The 23,099-nt window shown below is 32.6% G+C and overlaps 1 protein-coding gene across 7 annotated transcripts in view; it reads right to left on the bottom strand.

The window, feature by feature from the left end:
* Nucleotides 1–1,642: 1,642 nt before the first annotated feature.
* LOC145675458 (uncharacterized) overlaps nucleotides 1,643–23,099 on the bottom strand; it is an 861,715-nt gene continuing 840,258 nt past the window's right edge. For 6 of the 7 annotated variants that reach the window (XM_081745883.1, XM_081745887.1, XM_081745885.1 and 3 more), the window contains one exon: nucleotides 1,643–3,238. In XM_081745883.1, the coding sequence (XP_081602009.1) occupies nucleotides 2,984–3,238 (255 nt within the window). In that variant the 3' untranslated portion in view covers nucleotides 1,643–2,983. The remainder of the gene's footprint in view (nucleotides 3,239–23,099) is intronic. The other variant, XR_014129123.1, reaches the window with a different exon arrangement.

The following is a 23,099-nucleotide window of genomic DNA, read 5'->3' as shown; positions in this document are numbered from 1 at the left end:
ACACCAAGTCCAGTGTTGGTACCGTCTCCCATGTTACATTCACGAAACTAAAGTTTGGAACGTTTCAATTCAAACAAAATTAAAGCGGGGATTATTGAAATGTTTCAGATAACGGAAAATGTTAATGACCAAGAATGGAGCCGAGATATGCTATTTATAAATTTGGAAATTTGAAGTGAAGAGAGGACATGTCTCTCTGACATTGAATGAAAAGACCATAGCTTTTTCTGCATATTTGCAGCAAGATGAGACGCTGTCCCATTACGCTGCCACAGTCCGTGAGAGAGACCTCATCGCTAGCTTCCCCGAACTCTTGGATTGAACGGTATGATTGCTCTGAATGAATCGCAGCTCTCTTTGATGGACAATTGACGACCAAGTTAAGACTTGGGACTCAGATAAAAACAGAAAGCACGCATTCTGGAAAAGCTGTATTGACGTTACACCTACCGTCCTTACCCGGTGCTTTTCCTAATTGGCATGAAGTGCATCGAAGTGCAAGATTCTCACTTCTTGTAGTGCGTACTAATTAACTTGCATTTCCCTTGCATAAAGACATACTTACCACCCTGTATATATATATCTATTCTCAATTTATCTCTCAGCTACCAAATGTACCCAAAGCTTGTCCTTGGTGCAGCTGTTGAGTTTACCACTTTTCTTAACATTGATACAAAAGAGCGCTCCCAAGCTCTTTTAGTTTCACCCACTCGTAACATGGTTTCAGCACTTTTTATATATAAAAACTGTCCATCTTCTTTAATTACCAGCATTATTAAAAAAAAGAAATTAAAACACTAGTATACAATTAATACAAAACAAACCATAGTAAATTAAATTGAAAAAAAGTAAATAGTTTTGACTAGCAAGTAAAACCACGGAACAACTTCTTATGTTAAGGGTCTATCATGCACTTTCTTCTTAAAAAATAACATTTAAATGAGCATGACAGAATATGGTATTGTTTTATTTTTCTTTAAAATGTCATTTTCCTCCATTTTCGTCATTTATATTATTTTTTTTATTTTGTAATTAGTTATTTTTTCTTTTTACATATTTTCATATAATCTATTTGTGGCAATTATTGCCCAATTTACTAAAACCTATAACTCTGTTTTTATTGTTTTTTTTTATTATAATATCTCTGCATATTGGCCAAGAGAACCCACTTTTTGACAGTGGTTTCTATGGAAGTGTAGCAAATCGGGAAACAGACAGACTTTGTCACATAGAGAGGGTCTATAGACAATTAGGTTGTTAACTCTGTGTAGTGTCTCTTTTTTCACTTTTGTCACATTAAATACATCATTAACATGTATATCAGATATATTATGTATAATATAATATATATATAATATTTATATATTTATTTATATTTATATTACAGTTGTAAACATTCTTTCGTCTTTTTTTCTCTGAGTTTATCTGCACTATGATAAAATCAACTGTTCTACAATAACTCTAACAAATTTATTTTCTTTGGTCGATCTAGTCCATCACATAATTTCTTCAGTATATTTTTTTATTTTGCTGAACTTCACTGAAAATTATCATCGCGCCTTTCTTTTCTCTCCTTAATTTTTTTTTTTTACTTTCACACACACATTTTGTTTTGCTACGAAGCATGTTTTTTTCTTATCTATATATATATATATATATATGTTTTTTCTTCTTTATGTCACAGCACTTGGTTACAAAAATACAAAATAAAAATTGACCCCACAAAATATACACCAAATATGGTTTTTAAGAATAAACACACAGTTAATCATCTAAAACACATTTGTTTTTCCAATTACAATACTTTTTCTTCACATGTACGTACCACATGATTCGTGTTTAATTATATTTATATATATACTTTTGGCAATATTACAGAGATATTTTTTTATTTAATTATTATAATACATGTGTTTTTTTGTGTGTTCTATGTGTATGTGTTTAAATAATGTGTGTGTGTGTGTGTGTTTGTGTGTAAAATGTGCCAGTTATTCACAGATTCAAATAACTATGTAATTCTTTTTTTTTTCTTTTTGATAATTTTCTGGTGACTAGGATGATAATAACACTACTTCTATGACACTATGCCATATTTTTTGAGCTTTTTAACAGGTGACAATGTGCTTCTTGATTGTTCTTCACCTAGACACATCATACTCAACAATTAAAACACCTCAGCAACAATCACATACATAAAAATGACTAGGAGTACTTTTTTTCGCTTTTTTAAAGAGTTACTCAACAGAACAAAAAAATTGTACTTTAGACACTTGTTTCTTGAGAATATATTTATATTTATATATATATATCTAGTAAAAAAGGCCAGAAAGTTTGCCATAATATGGCTGCATTCAATTGTTAATATAATATAATCGTAGTTCTTTCACAAAAAACAGGCAACAATTAACGCACATCGTAAGAATTAACAAACATGTCTAGTTTAATTGTTTCTTAAAAACTTACATGACTTTTCTAATAAAAATCAAATTAAAAAAAACCTTCAAAACAAAAGTAATACTATGTACCACAACCATATAGTAATAATAATAATAATAATAAAAATAATAATAATACTAAAAGTAACAATAATAAAATTGTTTTGACTACTATTTAAAATAACACTTATACAAAAAGCGTGAGCTGTATCACTACAATCAGGAAGATAAATAAATATTTGCACCAACGTAAAAACCACACACCGAAGAAAAACAAAAATAATCACAGGCGTAGTTTCATATAACAATATACGGTGAAGCTGTCCTCGAAGCAATTTTTAGTGTGCATCAGACTTCTTTATTTTACGGTTTATATAACATACACAAACTTAACACTCTTTTTTGGTTGTTGTTGATGATTTTTTTTAAATATTTCAATTGTGTGTTCTTTTCATTTATTTACGAAGATAAAAGTTTTCTTTTTTAAATTTTACCCCCATTTCTTTTTGTCTACTATACATTTATTTATTTTTTTAGTTCGAAATCTCTCAAATTGGAGTTGGCAACATTGTAAAGTCTTGCAACGCTGATTTCACTGTTTCATACAGCGGTCTGTTCTCTTCGCAGTAACTATCCGTACACAGAGTCTGTAATTTGGTTAAGTACGTATCAAAATTGTCGTGACCGATTTTCTCCTGGTTGTTAGGCAATCGCACATGTTCCAGAAGGGTTATGACATTATTTCGAAGGCTTTCGTAGTATTCATTAAGATTATTATTTCTTTGAGCAATAACGTTAGTCTCCTGGAAAGAGATAAGAAATAAACAAATTAATACATTAATTTAATAACAAATTAATAAACAATATACATTTAAAATGAACGTAATACAAGGCTAGTCTCTAGTAGGTGTGTACATTTTCTATCAGTGATGTCAACCTGAAACGTTATCAAATTCCCCTTTCAAGAAGCAGAAATTGCTAATTTGTTCTTGAATTTCCCACACTCTGCAAAATGTTCAAAATTTATAGAATATGAACAAGGCCGGTTCTACTATATGTGCAACTTTTGTGTCTGCACGAAGGGGGGGGGGGGGGAGTTTCGAGGGACTCTCAGTGGTACGAAATGCTAAAAACGTGGCCAAAATTCAAAATCTTTTTCAAAATGCACAAAAATGGGCATGCTGTGGTTTTTGACCTCACTGATCACGAACTTGATATCCAAATTGAAAACTTCAAAATGGCGGATCCAATATGGCCGATCAAATTTTGAGAAAAAGTAGAATAAGGTAACAAAAATTATATACTAGGGGTTTTCACATTACTGAATACAAATTTGATATCAAGATGGAAAAATTGAATATGGTGGATCCAATATGGTGAATCAAATTAATATATTGATTTATATGGGTAGAATTTAGAACCTTTTGCCAGTACCCTGTTTTCCAACGTTAGGTATTTTCTTCTTGATATTTCCATATCAAGAAAAAGAGCACTTCATCATTGGTATACACGTTCTTGTGTGAAGACATGGATGTTACAGCTTTCATATACTTCTTTACTTTCGATGGACTTGAAGATAAAACGTCTTTGACAACTTTTGAAGCACTCAATTTTCCGTAGAAGCGAATACTCTTTAGCTTAGCGTAAGCAAATGTCCTAACGTCATTATTATTGCGGATTTCTTCAGCTCTTCTTCGCTTTGAACATTCGTTCAAAGATAAAAATTTCGAGGAAGGTGGTCGATCTTTTTGTTTCCTTGATGTCTTAGCAGTATTACGATGTACACAAAACGATAACATAACACTTAGCCATTTATTATTCTTTTGAAAAACATCGGGCATCCTTTCTATTGGCCTCTTGATATTTGTTCCTCATTCTGTAAAATAAAGATGCGATGCTTGTCTTCATATCGTGACATATTTTAATACAACGACCACTCCTCGAAAAGAAGTGATGTTCCAAATTTTCTTTTATGATTTGTATGTAGATCGCTTTTCAAGTGGTCTTCCATCAAAACAAATATTTCTTTCGATAATTGGATGATTTCATCGTTTGGACCTAAAATTAATACAATTAATATTGTCAAATAATCACTTTTTGTATTACTAAATTGTTTACCTTTATCCAATTTAATTTACTGTATATATTTCATATGAATTATAAAATAATGGAAACTAAAATATGCATACATCGACTATCCTTTTCTGTTATACTGAAGTATTTTCTTCTTTTTTTTTATTTGTTGCCTTTCACTATCTTATTTGCATGTACCTTGTAAACATCATTTTCACTTATTTTATAATAATTTTAGCTTTGTTTTTTACTTTTTGTTTAACATTAACAAAATACTTAATTATTCATTAACTGCAACTTTTTATTCAATCGCAACGTACAAAAAAAAAAAAAAAAAAAAAAAAAAAAAAAAAAAAAGGCGCAGCTAAGCGCAGTTTTTTTTTTTTTTTTTTTTAACACATTCTTGTAGTAAATCGATCATAGATTAAGCGCCAATACAAAATTTAGCGGAATGGGGCGTCATATATAACTTTTGAGTTCAGGATTTAATTCACTTTGAAATAATTTCATTTTTTTTATATAAACATTAATGAAAACAAATGTATAATAACTAACGTATTATAAATAATATATGGTCTTAAAATTCTTTACATACCTTCCGGAACAACGTCCATTTTGTTTTAAATAAATCGGAAAAGTATACAACGAACTATTTCATATGAAACTCGAGCTATATTTCTCGCGCGCATTAGGTATTACGAGATACACAAAGTAGGTTCACTTTGACTTCCAATACTAGCTCTGGTATAAACGGCTGGCCGTTTCCATGGGTGAAGATTAGGAGACCAATTGTTACTGTAGCGAACCTGATACTTAAAAATAACCAGATAGGAACTTTCCATTTTCATTTTTGGCCACGTTTTAGGCATCTCGTTCCACTGTGGGACGGTCAAAATCTGTAATAACCATATTAGGTATTCAAACTAAATATTTCTTGTTGGAAACAGAATTCATGATGATTGTAGTTAAATTTACTAAGCTGACCTTCTATTCGAATACTACATTCGTAAATCATGTTTAGGTCGCATTAATTTAAGCTCGCATGGACAGTGCTAAAGCAAATGGTCAAACAATCCCAGCATGAATTGTTCGATTGTCAAAATCAAGAACTCAATTCTCGAACAGTATTGAATACCTGTTCCATTTAGTAAGTTATCACAATTTTGATACGAAAACTAGTCTCGTCTTTGTCATAAACAAGTTTCTTATCATTGAAAATTGAACATGTTATTTAAGAAAAAAAAAAAAAAACTTTTTAATAGATGTAGAAGAAAAAGCAAGAATTAAAGATAAAGAGTTAGTTGCACTGGAACTTCAAACTGATATATTGAGACTGAAGCTCGATATTGAATTATGTAAAAAGGATCACCATCTTTTCTCTGCAGGTGTGTTTTATCTTTCACTAACATAATAGATTATTATTAAGAAAAAAAAAACAGACACAACGAGATTGTATTTTTAGTGTTTATGTCTTTCTGAGTGCGAGTGTTTATGATGAGGAAGCATACTTACGAGGGTAAGTCAACTGAAAACCATAAAAGTAGAAATAAAAATCCGCATATGGCGCCAGTGAGCTGTAAGTTGGCATGCCTGTTTACGATAGTATGCCGGATGTCTCCGTGGTGGCAGCAGCCGGCAGATGCACAAACACCGGCGCAACAACAGTTCCAAAATGGCAGCCCCACTAGCCACATGCACCAGCGAGGAGCAGCGTTCTGTGATTCGGTTTTTGCGAAGTGAAGGTGTGAAACCGATTGACATTTTTAGGCGAATGAAGGTTCAGTATGGAGATGCGTGTTTGTCACAGCCACAAATCTATGAATGGTGCCGGAAATTTGCAAATGGTGTTACGTCTGTGGCCGATGCTCCACGCCCCGGCCAGGCTCGGCGCGTAGTGACTCCAGAGACTATTGCAGCCGTTGAAGCCATCGTTTTGGAAAACCGCCGTGTGACAATAGACGAAATTGCAGCGGCAGGAAGCTCCACTCCGATGAAGAGGTACGCAACGCGGTGCACGAGTGGTTGCGCCGTCGCCCAAAAGACTTTTTTTTGCAGGTATTCAGGCTCTTCCGAAGCGCTGGCGGGCTTGCATTGAACGAGGAGGGGACTATGTTGAAAAGTGATTTACTTCTGTACCCTGTGTGACCAATAAATAATATTAAAAAAAATAATTATGGTTTCATTTGACTCCCCCTCGTAAAATAGTAGCTTTCACGATTTGTTCTTTCTGGGACCGAAAAATTGCCTACGGCCAGCCCTGCCTGGAAACGCTATTAAATACCACCTCGAAAGGCAGAAATTCCCATTTTGCTCTGTAAAATTTTTAAAATGTTTAAAAATATGAAAAGTGAACAGCTACTGTATGCCACTCACTTTGTTCAATATACGAGTGAATTCATATCTTCTATATTAATCAAACAGTTTATGAACAAGTAATTGGGAGACAGAATTGATCATGTTGACGAGTACTATTAATTTTGTTGTTGGAAATTACTATTTGCACCACGTATTTGTGCCGAAATCTTCGATGGAGCGCAACGAAAGTAGGTTAAGACAACCTTCAATCTCCAGTAATTTTGTGTGAAACATTTTGGAAGATTGTTGTTTCCCATTTGTTATTTTTTTTAAACACCAGAGTTGTTAATAAGTTCCATGGTGCTTATTTTGTGAGATACTAAAGTCACCGTATAAATCACTTCCATACTAATATGCATTTTACGGTAGCAAAATTTGACAATTAGCACTGAAGTCACGTTTATTAAAGACTCATTAGTTCACTTCCCGCCCATAGAGAAGCTTATTAGCGTCAATTAAGTAAATGTATGAAAAATCCCATATGTGGTGTCAGTGGCGGATCCAAGATACGATCTAGGAAGGGGATAAACCATAATTTGCTGCTTTATCCAGTGTAAAACAGGATTGAAACCCATTTTATCCAGTGTAAAGCAGGATTTAAGTCTATTTTATCCAGTATATACCTGAGCGTCAAGGAGGGGGGGGGGGGCTATAGCACCACTGTGTGGTGCCAATTTCTACGAAAATTCTCTTCATTCCTTTTGGAGAAATTAATGTAAAAAATCTCGCAAAATGAGATTTTCTCCATGGGTTGGCATCAGTGTTTCCTTTACCTTTCCAATTATGATTTTGGCATAAGTGTTGCGTGGGACCCAACTATTAAAAATAGTTTCTTAAATTTGAGAAAACCATTTCTTATCTAAGCACCGTGAAAATATTTTCATAGATACGAGTGTAGGTTCTCATTTATAAGAACAGAAAGAAAAACGAAGCAGATTGTACCTAGGTATAAATCGGATCTCAAACCTAGAGCGATTTTTCTCATTATTGCTAAATATCGTTTCTAATAAACACGGTCAAGAAATGCTTTCTCAAATCTAAGAAACTATATTTAACAGTGCATCTACGGTAAAATAAGGAAGTTGGTATACCAGTGTCCCATGGAATGTACACCGATGTATTAAAATAGGGATACCAGATCACCCGTTTTTATTGGGTACCACTCATTTTTGAACATGCTTTTTTTTTTAACTATAGCGTTAAAAATCACACATTTCACTGACTGCAGCAAAAAAAGCTTGTTTTTCTTGAACTCAAAGAAATATATGAAAAACATGAGGTAACTGTTACAATTTAGGCTTATTGTGTACAGATTATGTACAGTTCATTTTTGCCGGTACTTGATTATGTTGAATTAATATTTCTCCTCTTCGCTTCCATTGTCAAGTGTGATTAAGGCCAAGCTTTGTTGAGGATACGATACAAATTTTTTTGCTTCATATAAATAGTTATATCTTCAGTTTTACAACTTTTGCATCATTAATACGAGGCGCATGTCAAAACAAATTGCCAATTAAAAAAAAAAAAAAAAAACAAGACATGATAAGAAGAAATCTATTGTGATTGATATACAAATAACATATCTTAGTTATTTTTCGATATAGTAACAATGAACCTTCAGGCATTTCCGGTGGCGTAGCACCAGCTTCCGTATTCTCTCTGTGTAAAAATCTGCCGTCTGACAATGAAGCCAGTCCAGAACTAATGTCTAGAGCACGTCACTGCTGCTGAAACGCTTCGATGCAAGCTACTTTTTCAGTTAAAGAAAAAGAAATACGTTGCTGGAGGTTATAACCCTAACAGCACAAGATATGCTAGGCATGTGCCATTTAGGTGTCCCAGCTACTTTTTAGGTACTCGACACTTGGCACATATGATATTCATGTGCTAAGTATGTACTTCAGCTACCTACAGTTTTAGATACTGACCATCACTTGCCATCCATGTGATTTCTCTCTCAGAGGTACATAAGGCACATACTGGACACATTCCCATGTACCTGAGGGAACATGATAGGCATATACCTGCTATGCATCTTTAAAATGTCTCAACAATACAAGCAGCTGTGTGGGAGCGGGTGTTATCATGGATAAAAAGAATTCTAGAGTTCTTCTTCCTCTTCGTTGATTGAAGGTGATTCAGTGTTTGGCAATGCACACTGTTGTAATTGTTCATCTTGGTTCTAAGAATTCCACAATAATAACATCATTTTGATCTCGAAACACAGTTACCAAGATTTTCTAAATTGGTTGTATTTGTTTGGATTTCTTCGCTTTTGGAGAACCAGAGTCTGGTGCTTTGACCCCCCAATGACGTACGATATCTAGGTTTTATTCATTCCCCGTCACTATGGGAGAAAAGAGGTCATCTCCATTCTCCCCCAGCAGGAGAGAAAATCAAGTGCAGCTGCCGTTCTTAGATCTTTGTGAGCGTCTGTCAGAATTTTTAACACCCACTTCACACACAGTTTGTGATAATCCAGCTTGTTAGTTACAATTCGATGCACTGTTTTCACAGACACTTCTAAAAACTCTTTGGCGCGTTCCGTTTTGTGAACTGGCGATTGGATAGCACTTTCTCGTTAAGTCGTTCCATCAGCTCGTCCGTCTGAACACTTGGCCTTCCGCTACGTTCGTCACGAACATTTGAACACCCTCTCCGAAACTCTGCACTATTACTTGACTTTCCCTTTACTCATTATTTTCGATCCGTAAATGTCACATAATTACCAATGGATGTCAATTGCATTTTGTCCTTCGGAGTTAAGAAATCGTACGACAGATCTCACTTCACATTTAGCGGGATTTTGTATTACGGCAACCATTTCGCCTTACTCCTACTCGCTCGTACGCAACACTATTCGGACGATTCTATCTCTGTTGCAAGCACAGGATACTAGGGTATGCTTCTGAGCATGCTCAAGTTCATCAGTGTCGCCAACGACGCATAAAATAAATCATCGGTCCCTTTTTGACATGCGCCTCATTCACCTGGGTTCCTGATAATGATGCTTCACCATATGGTGTCTGTATCATCTGCAACGTTTTGGTAAATACTTAATCTAATTGATAACGAAATTTAAACGTAAACGTTGTTTTATTTTGATGCGAGTGTTTCGTCCTACTTCTTCACACTATCTTCGTCTGTGGGCCGCGATGGTTCAGTGGTAGAGCGTTCACTTCTGGTTCTTGGGGTCCCTAGTTCGATCCCAGCTCGCACGAAATGAGTTTTATGATGGACAAATACCGAATGTATAGGTTTTCTAGGGGTTCTCCCATTTCCTCCCACTTTCTTAATTCCACCATTTCATTCATTATTTCATCATCACCATCTCCTTTAGCCTAGCTGGCATAAACGTGGGACGTAAAACTCAAAAATTTCATTTCAAGATTTATCTTCGTCTGCTACAGATCTACTCAGATACAAACACCATAAAACTAGTTTGAAGAAAAGGGGCTGCGGTGGCTCAGTGGTAGAGCCTCACCTTTAGTGCTTGGGGTCCCTGGTTTGATCCAAGCTGGCGTCAAGTGAACTTTGTGGTGGACATACAGCGTGTGCGTGGGTTTTGCTCGGGCTCCCACTTTCTTCATTCCACAATTTCATTCATTTCTCATCATCACCGTCTCCTTTAGCCTAGCTGGCATAATCGTGGGACGTAAAACTCAAAGATTTCATTTCATTTTTTTTAGTTTGAAGAAAAAAAACTAATGAGGAAGTTAGACATAACTTTTTCCAGTATTGTTATAATACAGTAACATTTTAAAGGAGAGTTACCTATTTTTAAAAATTCCGTTTCTTTATGGACGTACCTTGTTATGTTTTAGTAGCAGTAGAAATGGAATGACATTTCTTCGGTTGTGTACAAGTGTTAACAAAATATTGTGTTTGTATTGGAACATTAAAATTACCCCTAAATGTAATTTTGAAATGGAAGTTCAAATGAACTTGCATTATTGACAAGGAACAGACATGAACGTGTCATTCGGACATCCGAATCAAACCTAGTCCATTGAATAGATACGAGGGAATAGATATAAAGGAAAAACTTGTATACTAATACACGCTTTCCCCTCATACCTATTCTATCAATACAAAACTTGGTACACACATTTCTTATCACATATAGAAATTTTTCAAGATACATTTGGATTGTGTGTTTTTACCCGGGGCCACTCCAGAGGGGTCCAAAGTTGATGGGAAGGCTTTTTGGAGGGAATTTTCCTGCCATTCTTCCAATTTTCCCTGTTCAAGTACGTTATAGGCCCCAATACATAGCACCTCTGGAAAGCTTGTTTCATTTTAAAGAGAATGAACTATAAATCATGACTTTCCAATGAACAGTATTGATACAATAGCTATTTCACTGCGAGTTCACGATTTTCTTTATATTAACAGGTTTAATGAGCCCCAGGGACTTACTCCATTTTTCATGGCACCTTTTTTTTTTTTTTTGCATGAACATATCTTTGTTATGTTTATCGAATGGACTAGGTTTGATTCGGTTGTCCGGATGATAGGTTCATATCCATTCCTTGTGAGTTAAATTTATTCAGTGAACAGATGAAACGAGGGTAATAACTGTATGTGCATCTGACGACAACTTCGCCGGATTTAAGCCCAGGTTGTGGTTTGAAGTCCACGTTAATAATAGGTCCCATTCCTCATAACCTCGGTTTTTATAAAGAAAGCAAAACACAATAACTCACTTTCAACATAGTAACTTAAGTGTAATCTAATATGTACACTCATGTCCAAAATTATTGTAGCATATCTGTAACTGTTTTGTTGTAGTAATATAATTCGATAATGATTTTGCAGGGTACTTTTCATAGTGATACTATGTGTATGATCGGGATATGAATATTTGTGGTAAATTTCATAGCAAAAGAATTATAAATACGAAAATTATAATGAGTAAAATAAAATGTTGCTAAATGAACAAGAAAATTTTGTTTTCGTTTTATTGTTTTTATTGACTGCTCTTTTGACATGAAATTTCCCACATACATATCTTTGCCGATTATACACATAGTAACATTATACGAAATATCGGGCGAATTCGTTATCAAATTATATTCTTACAACATATTTATAGACATGCGACAATAATTTTGAATATGAGTATACATGTCCTACATAATAATCTAATCTAACCTAACCTAACACATGGCAATTAAAATATGCTTTTAACTCACACCTACACACACACACGACTTAAGTTAACATACGTAATCGAACCGAAATATTGTTGTAGCAAGTTAAGCTATGCAACATTAGCACTAATATCGGTATTTTTTTTAAATAACATGATTTAGAATAATTCAACAGATTTAGAGAGATGTATATTGAAAATTTGCTCGAAGGCAGACTATCAATATTCAGCGGATTATTCATTCATTTTTGAATAATTTTGTTGTTGAGAACTACTTTATTCATTGTTGATAACGCTGGTAATACCTCAATTTGAAGCTTTAAGTCACTATTTCTCTCCTGCATTTCGTGCTTTTTGTTTATCCCCAGTGCCGGATTTACGTATAAGCTAAACAAGCTATAGCTTAGGGCCCCACTCGCTTGGGAGCACCAAAAAATTAAAGAAAAACTGATTGTAATATAATTTCCGATTAACAACAAAAAGCAACGCACATACAACAATGGTGTTTTGTTTTGTTATGTACAAGACTTTTATGAAGCAAGTAATAGGGCTTTATATATTTCCCAGTTCCATTTATAATGAGTCTGTTATCCTGCCCCGCTTATATTGGAGCCCCCGTTTTCCTGCCCTGTTTGTAATTGGCCCTTGTTTCCATTTAAATACGCATTAGGTCAAGGATGTTATAAAATAGAGGATCTGCCCTTACAATAAAATCTTGAAGCCTTACGTCACAGTTTCGACACCCCTACTCTGCCCACTCCGCCCAATAGGATCGCAATGTTTTGAGCCAACAGTCATGGCGGAAACGAAAGTATCCAATCAAACAATGGCAGAAATGAGAGTAGCCAATCAGACGTGCCGATGCTTGGTTTTTTTTTTTTTTGGCTTCATCGATTTAATAGGATGAAGATACATATGGACAGATCCTCTATTTATAACATCCTTGCATTAGGTCCATAAATTAGCATATAGCATAAATTCAAACCTAAAAAACGGCAACATTTTGTCTCTGTAAAAGAAAGCTTGACGTATAAAGGGCCACTTTCAATAGCTTAGGGCCCTTTCAAACCTAAATCCGGCACTGATCACACCATATATTGACCTTTTACTCTAAAGTGATAGTACGTTAAAATTTCAATATCATTACCAACTAATACCTCACATCATAGCTAACTCTTCAATCTAAGCTACATAGGTCTGTTAACCTCTCAACTTCTTACTATCTATTGATCCGTCTCCTTTAAGTTTTCTTTTACTTTTAACTCCGAAATATTAAACCAGACTCATAAAATGCTTCGTGTGGAGTATTGTACTATATGGGTCAGAAAAATGGACATTACGCAATAATGGCAGCATACCGATTATTATTATTATTATTATTATTATTATTATTATTATTATTATTATTATTATTATTATTATTATTATTATTATTACTATTATTATTATCGTGAATAACATTCCATTAGATTAGGGTTGTCATTCGTCCCGGAAAATCCGGATCCGTCACGAAAATCGAGATCTGCGTTCCAGCGTCCCGAAAATATTTCTTGGGACGCTTAAATATCCAGGATTTCAGCGAAAGAAAGGAAGGGAGCTTTTGTTTTTTACAGGATTAGATAGATTATTATTCTTGTCAACTTCTGACGTAAGCACACGTATAAGTTGTTGAGTTGTTAGTTTGTTAAAAGTAACAGTAAGCTCAGAAGAGCCGAAGCAAATAAACCTATAAGCTAGAATGTTATACAGATTAATTCTGGGGTGTATACCTAGTTTTGGGCCACCCTGTATAACACTTCTTTTCATTTTAAGCATTTCAAAGATTCTCGTCATTTAGTAGCGTCCTAGATTTTCATTTTTGAAATATGGCAACCCTACATTAGATTAGCCGTTTGATTAGCTAAATGCATTCTCTATTTATAACCAGCCACGGAAGTTCCCTGATATTACTTAACATAGGAGTAAAGTAATGATGTGTTATCTGAAAATAAGCTTTAATTTGTTCACTACATCTTGTCACCACTAAATCTTGTCATCAGCTGATACTTGGCACACTTGGCAGTGTACCTACCTTTTGTGCGCGATAGTTAGGTGAATGTTTGCATGACCCAGAATACTCCACTTCTAGATCAGCGTCAGTGTAAAGAATTGTCGATATATTATTGGTGTAAAAGGAAATGTTCTCTCTCACTAATACTTGTGTACAGAGTTAAAAGTAAATCTGAAAAGGTAGGGGGACAGTACGTAGCGGCATAATGTCACGCCGTCCCCATGCCTATCTTTGCCCATTGTAATTTTTTAAGAACTGCGGGGACGCCGTACATATTTTTTGGAAATGAGGGAACGGCGTACCCCGCGTTCCCCTTCACTTTTACCTCTGCTTGTATATTATTTTAATAATTTGTCAAAAGCCTGTTCTTGACGGTAAAGTGTCGTAGGAAAGGAAAATTTCTTTCCTATTTTTATAATCGTGAATACCATGCTATTGTATTGTCAATTAGATTCATTGTTTATTTGTAACCTGTCACGGGAATTCACTAGTACTTATTACATGTCACAGGAGTGAAATAATGATGTGCGATCTGGAATTAAGCATTAATTTGTTCCCTACAGCTTGTCACCAATAAATCTTGTCACAAGCTGACACTTGACAGTGTGACTACCATTTAGGCACAGACAAAGGATACTCCATTGCTAGACCAGCGTCGATGTAGAGATTTGTCAACAGTAAAAGACAATAATCTCCCTTCAATAATAATAGATCACTGAAATAGTCAACAGTCTGTAACTGGAGTTTCTTGCGATGTCTCAGGAATATAAAGTGTCTTATTTTTTTATTTAAAATCATATTTTTTATTTAAAAATCATTGTTCGTTATTTTGAATAACAATTAGAAGGAATTTACAAAAAAATCACTGATTGTTATTTAGAATAACAATTAGGGGGAATTTTTTAAAAAATGCTTGTTATTTAGGATAACAATTAGAGGAATTTGAAAAAGTCACTGTTTGTTATTTACGATAGCAATTACAGGAATTCGAAAAAGTCACTATTTGTTAATTACGATAGCAATTACAGGAATTCGAAAAAGTCACTATTTGTTATTTACGATAACAATTACAGGAATTCGAAAAAGTCACTATTTGTTATTTACGATAACAATTACAGGAATTCGAAAAAGTCACTGTTTGTTATTTACGATAACAATTACAGGAATTCGAAAAAGTCACTGTTTGTTATTTACGATAACAATTACAGGAATTCGAAAAAGTCACTGTTTGTTATTTACGATAACAATTACAGGAATTCGAAAAAGTCACTGTTTGTTATTTACGATTACAATTACAGGAATTCGAAAAAGTCACTGTTTGTTATTTACGATAACAATTACAGGAATTCGAAAAAGTCACTGTTTGTTATTTACGATTACAATTACAGGAATTCGAAAAAGTCACTGTTTGTTATTTACGATAACAATTACAGGAATTCGAAAAAGTCACTGTTTGTTATTTACGATAACAATTACAGGAATTCGAAAAAAATCACTGTTTCTTATTTAGAATAACAATTAGGGAGAATTTGCAAAAAAAAAATCACTGATTATTAATTAGAATAAGAACCAGGGAGAAATAAACAGAATAAATATGTCAAACGTTAAGTAAATGTAGTGCGTATTTATAACAAAAATGTACTGAACTCCAACGAAGGACCAATGTTACGCAATCGAAAAATCCATTACCATTTCATTTACAATTGTGACGAAACAGAGTGACGTCGCGCAGCGAAGTTGCTAACGCTCTCGCCTTCATTACGGACAGTTCTGAGTTCGATTTCCAGTCGGAAGGGTGTGAAATCTTATCAAGCGAGCCATCCTGAATGAGTTTTCCCTGGGTTTTCCTCATCCACAGCAACAAATGCCGGGATGATACCTAACATATAGGTCCCGGGCTGCTTCCTTCATTCCCTTTGCGCGGATAGTGTGATCACCAAGAGATGTCAGTCAGCCCTCATACGTGAGGGGCTAAAATGGTCTTCGATGCCGAAAACCAGAGACGTAATTCCTAATCCTAAGAGACCAAGCAGCCGGAGCTACATTGAAAGAGAATTTTATGTTTCTTACTCAATTCTTTTACATGCTGTTTGTATAGGTATCTTAGCAAAAATGGCACATTTTTGGAACTGGGGGCCAGAATATTTTGCTTAAATTTGGTGCTTTCTTGCTATATTTTCTGTATTTTTTTGATGGTTTAGGTAGGTTAGGCTAGTTTAGGTTAGGATATTTAGATTTGGGGAGCCAGAATTCTTTGCTTAAAATTCGTACTTTCTTATATTATCTCTGTTTTTGATGGTTTAGGCTAGGTTAGGTTAGGTTATATTAGTACTTAGTACTTACACGTATGTAACATCAACTAATTTCTCCTGTAAACATCGTGATTTTACCTGATTTTGGCCCCCCAGTTCCAAAATTATCCCGCGAAAATTTACAGGGTAGACTCGTAAAATCTGAAATAGTTTTATTCAAAGATATGGACTGATACTTTTTATTAATTACCTTTCCTGTTTCGTAGCTGAAAATAAGCATGGGACATAGAAAGATAAAATTGAAATTTTACCTCTAGCTTGTTTAATTCAAAATAAATAAAATAAAACAATTTGTTCTCTTGGCTCATAAAATACATATTGCCACTAACTGTTCTTTCTAAAAAAAAATCTACATTGGAAAGTTTTACGGACATGGTTTCCAGCTCAGTACAGTGCTGATGTGGCCAACAGAAGATGATGAAAGAAAGAGATAAAATATTAAAAAGGTATTGTAATTCAAGAAGTAAATTTAGTTTCTGGTAAAGAAAGAATATTTTAAATTATTACGATAATCTTATAACTTCGTGCATTTCATGCATCTCTAGCCTAGCTGTCGACCAAGGTAAAGTCTGTTGTATTTTTCTTCTATATCAATGATGAATCGTTTAACAAACATTACTCAAAATAATCAGCAATTAGGGACCTTTACTATTTTTTCTGTGCTCCATATTATATAGAAATAAGTGCTTGTAGATACGTTATGTGAATGACACATATACTTGAAACTACTGTATCAATTTTACGAACTTATATTATCCGTTAAAGTTACCAGTGATAAATGAATCGTTATTTTCTTTTTTTTTGTAAACCGACATGTGTCAAGTTTTGTCAGACACCACAATAACGACAATATCGTGTTTGTTACGCGTAGATACACATTTTATTCGATATCTACACCTGTCAAGCTGTTGTCTACACTTGATATATTAAAAATAAACAGACGTTTTTGGAGAAACTGTACTGTGTAGTAGAGTTTTTCTGATTTTTCTCAAAACTTGGTTTTTCTGACATGTATACCAGGTAGTTTTACAAAATAATAATAATAATAATAATAATAATAATAATAATAATAATAATAATAATAATAATAATAATAATAATAATAATAATAATAATAATAATACAAGTACAGTATACAAACCAAGCGATATGATTGGCTATTTTGCATCGATAAGGTTTATGTATATTTAGCTATAGGGTACTACGGACAATAGTCTGTACCTTATGATAACAAAGTTTGTGGCCAGACTTGTTGAAACTTGTTTTATTTATGCTGTTAAAGATATAATAATTGAGGAAGCTATAGTTGATTGAAGTGTATTTTTAATTTCTGTGATATGAATGATAATTATTAAGGAAACACAAAGTTTGAAACGAATCAAAAGAGCTTAATTTACTAAAATAATTATCGTGGTAAGTTTTGGGGGATCATAAAGTAATTTTAAACTACCTGGGACTGCAAATATTTATATACATGTGTTACAATTTTGAATAACGAAACTTTTCGAAATTCGGACACATTTCCTTCTTACAAAAATGTTCATCTATAAGGTTTCTTATCGTTGACTATTACAACCTATTACTATTTGTTGATATAATTCTCAAAAAAAATCTTCAGGATAACATTGATTAATTTTGATTTACTTCCTTGAAATAATTAAAAGCTTACATATTTTTTATATAGAAAATGTGAAATGAATACGTAAAACTCGATTCATTTCATCCAAGATGTACATTATTGGACAGACTGGACAACAAATGGGGTAAACTTAAGCAGGCATAAAAGCATAAAAAGGAAAAATAGAAAATGAACGATAGTTGGAAATAAATTATCAAACAATCAAGATATCACGGAACAACTTTAACAAGTTGAGAATACTCCAACAGCATTGCCAGAACGAACTTAAAAAGAATTAATTTTTCTTATTAACTTCTACAGGCTTTATATTAATTGTTCTGTGCACTTTATTATTATACTCATTAAACAATTCTTGTAATATATCTATCCATTTATAATTTCCTTGAGTACTAAATATTTTCCACATGTTTTGTTCGAGAGTTCCGTTAAAACGTTCTACAATAATATGTTGTTTTACGAAGAGACATGCTCAAAATGGGGGGCCCAAAATTGAAAAATTCTCAAAATATCATCTCTCTATGACTTACGGTTCCCGAGATATGGCTCCTTAAATCTCCCGAAATCCGAATAATATCTGGGGAACGGTGGCCAGTTGGCCAGTAACCACTGGTTACTATTGCTACTAACATGTTTACCATCCATACCAATATGATCTCTCTATGACTTACGGTTCCCGAGATATGGCTCCTTAAATCTCTCGAAATCGGAATTTTTTTGACCAATATCTCGGGAACGGTAAGAGTGACGCAAAAAATTCCATGATTTCTTTCAGATAGTTTTTGACGCTTTAGCAAATGGAGGGCTCAAGATTAAAAAAAATCGCAAATTACAGACAAATATAGAGAATTCTGTAACGAACTTTTTAAATTCATTGAAAATTTAGAACAGACAGAACACTATGTTCCTAAAATATTCAATATTGTTTAAATAAATTCTGAAGAATATTTTAAAAAGTGATTGCTTCTATCGAATAAATCACATACACCCCATACATATGTGTTAAACTGACCATATCAAATACACACATATAATCAATTGTGCGAGATTATTAATTTTGTTCTTTGTATTTCAGATTAATTCTGTGGCTTGGATCTAAAAGAGCCAATGTCGCTTTTTGGCAAAAATGAGATGTTCGTCAAATTTTAACGCCTATAAAATGTATATTTTCTTGTGCAAGAAACGCAAATGTTAACATGAATGGTATAATTCCAAACTATTACGTCTTGACATTTGCTCTTCTTGCACAAGAAAACATCCACTTATAAACGTTAAAATTGAAGAGTATCTCATTTTTACCAAGAAGTGACATTGGCCCTTTTAGACCCAAGGCACCGAATTTTTAGTAGTAAATAAAAATATTGTTTGTGATTTTCATTATTTAGAGAATAAAAAAAATAATTGAATACAAAATGTGGAAACAATTTTCGTTTTCTCAAAATATAAAATAACTTCTAAAATATATAATTATTATGTAATGTGTAATTATATATAAACAAAAAATCTTAAACATTTTTCTTTCTAAAGAAAATGTTATCAATAATCGCATTACATAACATTTGTCTATTTTCTAAATAATGTCATTTATTATTTGCAATTATTATATAATTATTTTACGCGTAAAAATGTGAATACGTAAATACTTATTTCAACTCTTCTATTTTGAAAATTTTCTTAAAGGTATGATTGTATTGTCATTTTCATTGCATTGTCATTGTAAACTTTTTTTATTTTCTTACGACAATAATCATATGACATAGTATGAAATACTAATACAATTCAGAGGCAATACAGGTATTTTCGACCTCTTTCTCTTCGTGAAAAAGCCAAACGAACTTGCAGCTCAGTAAGACAAATGGGAAATGTACTTGTTGATTTCGTATGAACCCCAGTAAAAATTCAGTTCTTGATACTGTCTTAGATTCTTAGTAATTGTCCTATTCAATAAGAATACTTCAAAACATTGTAATTTTTAAAACTTACAAATCGTTATTTGTTGTATAGGTCTACATCTTGTTGTGAAAGCAAGGAGAGATGTTGATGGAAGCTAGAATCTTACCCTCATCACGGAATTAAGTAGGATGAGAATGCCAGTTCCCTGGACAACAAGAAGGCTGCTTCGACATGAAGCTATAAGATGTGACCGGGGTCACCGGATGCTTCGAATTCAAATGTTGCGATGATAAGTCTGCCAGTCTACAGGACGAGGACCTGTCCCTGTGGTCCAGACTCATGTTGTCTGTTTTACCTTGGTAAGGTGGGAGCTTGCAAGTTCTGTTCTGCAATACCATACATAGAATGGCTGTTAGTGTTGATTTGTGTACCATAATGGAAGACGAGGAATTTTGAAAAAAAAAAATAATTGTCGACAAACAATTCGTGTTGAATAAGATTTAATTTGTCTTAATTATGGATAAAAAGTATAGTACCCATAAATTTTATGCCCTAGCATAACGTACTTACTATTATCAAAACTACGCCTCCAAAGCCTCAAAAATATTACGCACAAGTATTTCGCTATTTAGAAATAAATTATCATATTTAACATCATTTCTATAAATAAGTACATTATACTACTATTTTTTTACAGTACTAGTATACTAAAATTAAATTAAAATGAAGCTTACAAAGTTACGAGTTCCTTAAACTATTAGAAACGATATAGTTTTTAAAAATCAATTTTAGTATTACATCATGTTTCATTATAGATATCTCATTATATCATATCACATGGTTCAAATTACATTTTACACACTTATTGTCTAATTACTTTTTACTTTACTGCGAAACAATACTCTAATCGAATTGATATCATTTTCTTACATATTGAGTTATGATGAATTGTATTTATATCGAAGAAATATTGCAATATTTTTGTAAATGCATATAAATTACTTAATGGAACTTACTAACTTATTTGGAGTAATTACTACTATTGTCATTAATTATACATATCTAAGTGTCTATTATCTAATTACCTAATAATCTATGAAAGATTGTAATTCGTATACTTTATTCTTATGTCTAATTTTGTATTGGAAACACACCTTCATAAAATCTTTGAACAGATAAATAGAAAATCAATTTCTATATTTATATTTATGTATATATTTCTATATTAATTTCTCAACGATACTTATTAAAATTTAATTTAGTGAAAGACACTACTTAGCTCTTCACAATAAATGTTAAATTTATTATTTGCTACTAATATTTTTAATAAAATTTTTATTATAAACGTTTCAAATTAACATTTTTTTAAAAAAAATATTGGAACAAACCCGATTAAAACTTTGATATTAACTTTTACAACGATGTATCCGAAAATTCTTAACATCTAAATAAAGATTTATTAATTAATTTCAATTACTTAAACCGAGTTAATAAATCGTACATACAATACACTGACAGTTTATAGTAGTAATATTTATCTAAACGATATAATATTCGTATTCAATACTAATGATTGATGTTATTTCAATGACAGAATCTAACATAACTACCATCTAGCTTATTTTTAAAGTAAAGTTAATCTATAGAATTGTAACACACATGTATAATTAAATACTACGGTCCAGTTCGTTTAAAATTACTTTAGTATCCACCAAAACTTATTCTGATAATTATTTGTATAAATTAAACTATTTTTATTCCTTTTAAACTCTGCATTTTCTTAATACTTATCATTCATTTCGCAGAAATTAAAAAATACACTTCAATCATTTATGGTTTCCTCACTTCTTATATCTTTAACAGCATAAATAAAACAAGTTTAAACAAGTCTGGTCACAAGCTTTGTTATCATAAGGTACCGGACTATTGTCCTCGTTGTCCGATTACTAAATATACATAAACGTTATTGTTGCAGAGTTTATATATGAGGCTTAATTTTTGATGGAATATTTTAAATAAATTTACTATTCTGCTAAGATTCTTCATTCTCTTACATATTGCACTTGAAGATCTTCAACACGTTTGATTCGTTACTTGAAATTGTGTTCACTACAGTGTAACTTCCTACGTAATTTAATGAACTTACAACTCAATGCGACAAATGTAATTTATGTTTGTAGACTTCTCATGAACTTCAATTAAAATTCTACCTTTCTGAGATCTAACAGATATTATTTTAGTATCTAACTTGGCTCACAAGAATAATAGTTCAACCTATTACTAGGATCCTAGTTAAGTTTATGGATCTGTATTTTCCCCAAAGACAAGGTTTTTTTTTTTTAGTTTTATAGAAAATATATATCTACACACGATAATAAATACAGTATTTATATACTGGCTTAACATAAGTTTCCTTATCTATGACATTATAACTAAATAAGAGCTCTTAACAGATTTTTCTAGTTATCGAGGTGTCGATGTCTACTGTAATATAAATAAAATATTTGGGAAGAGTTGCTAAGCCTAATTTTAATTTATATATACCAATGAAGAATTACAAACATGTTACTTTGTGGTAGATGTGACAAGCAGAGTTCGTTTCTTTTGAATTAGTTGTTACTCTATTGTGTTCGTTAGATATTACTACACAGAATACTAACATAATAGTCTATAACACGAGTTTTGAATACAATAAACCATTAGATATATTTTTAAAAATCCTTTTGTTCATGAATATCTTTCTAATTTCTAATTTTTTTAAGCATTATAACAAATACATCCTATTTAAATTTACTTATATTGGCAAACAATTTTAAAACAATCGCAATGTTGTCTTTTTTGCTCTGCTTTAATTACATTTTTCAATATAACATCCTTAGTTACTAAATATATATTTTATATTACATCTGGGCTAAATATAAATATGATCACCTTATCAAATTTAAATAAATATGTTTTCGTTTCTACTAATAACTTTTCATGCAATATCAAAGAAAATCACTTTTCTGTGGGTTTTACGTACGCACATTATTTATTACAGAAGGAACGTCAGTATCAATACGATTGTTGTTAAATTAAGTTACATAATTTAATCCGCATGTAAAGAAAATTGTTTCCACATTCTTTAATAAATGGTCAATATTTTCTTCTATGTTAATATTTATTCGGTAAAAGTATATGATAATCAATTGAA

This window comes from Thermobia domestica, chromosome 18 (assembly GCF_964235325.1).
Source record: "Thermobia domestica chromosome 18, izTheDome1.hap1.1, whole genome shotgun sequence".
NCBI lineage: Eukaryota > Metazoa > Arthropoda > Insecta > Zygentoma > Lepismatidae > Thermobia > Thermobia domestica.
Note: the sequence above shows the minus strand (reverse complement) of the source record. Positions and strands in the feature narration are given on the sequence as shown.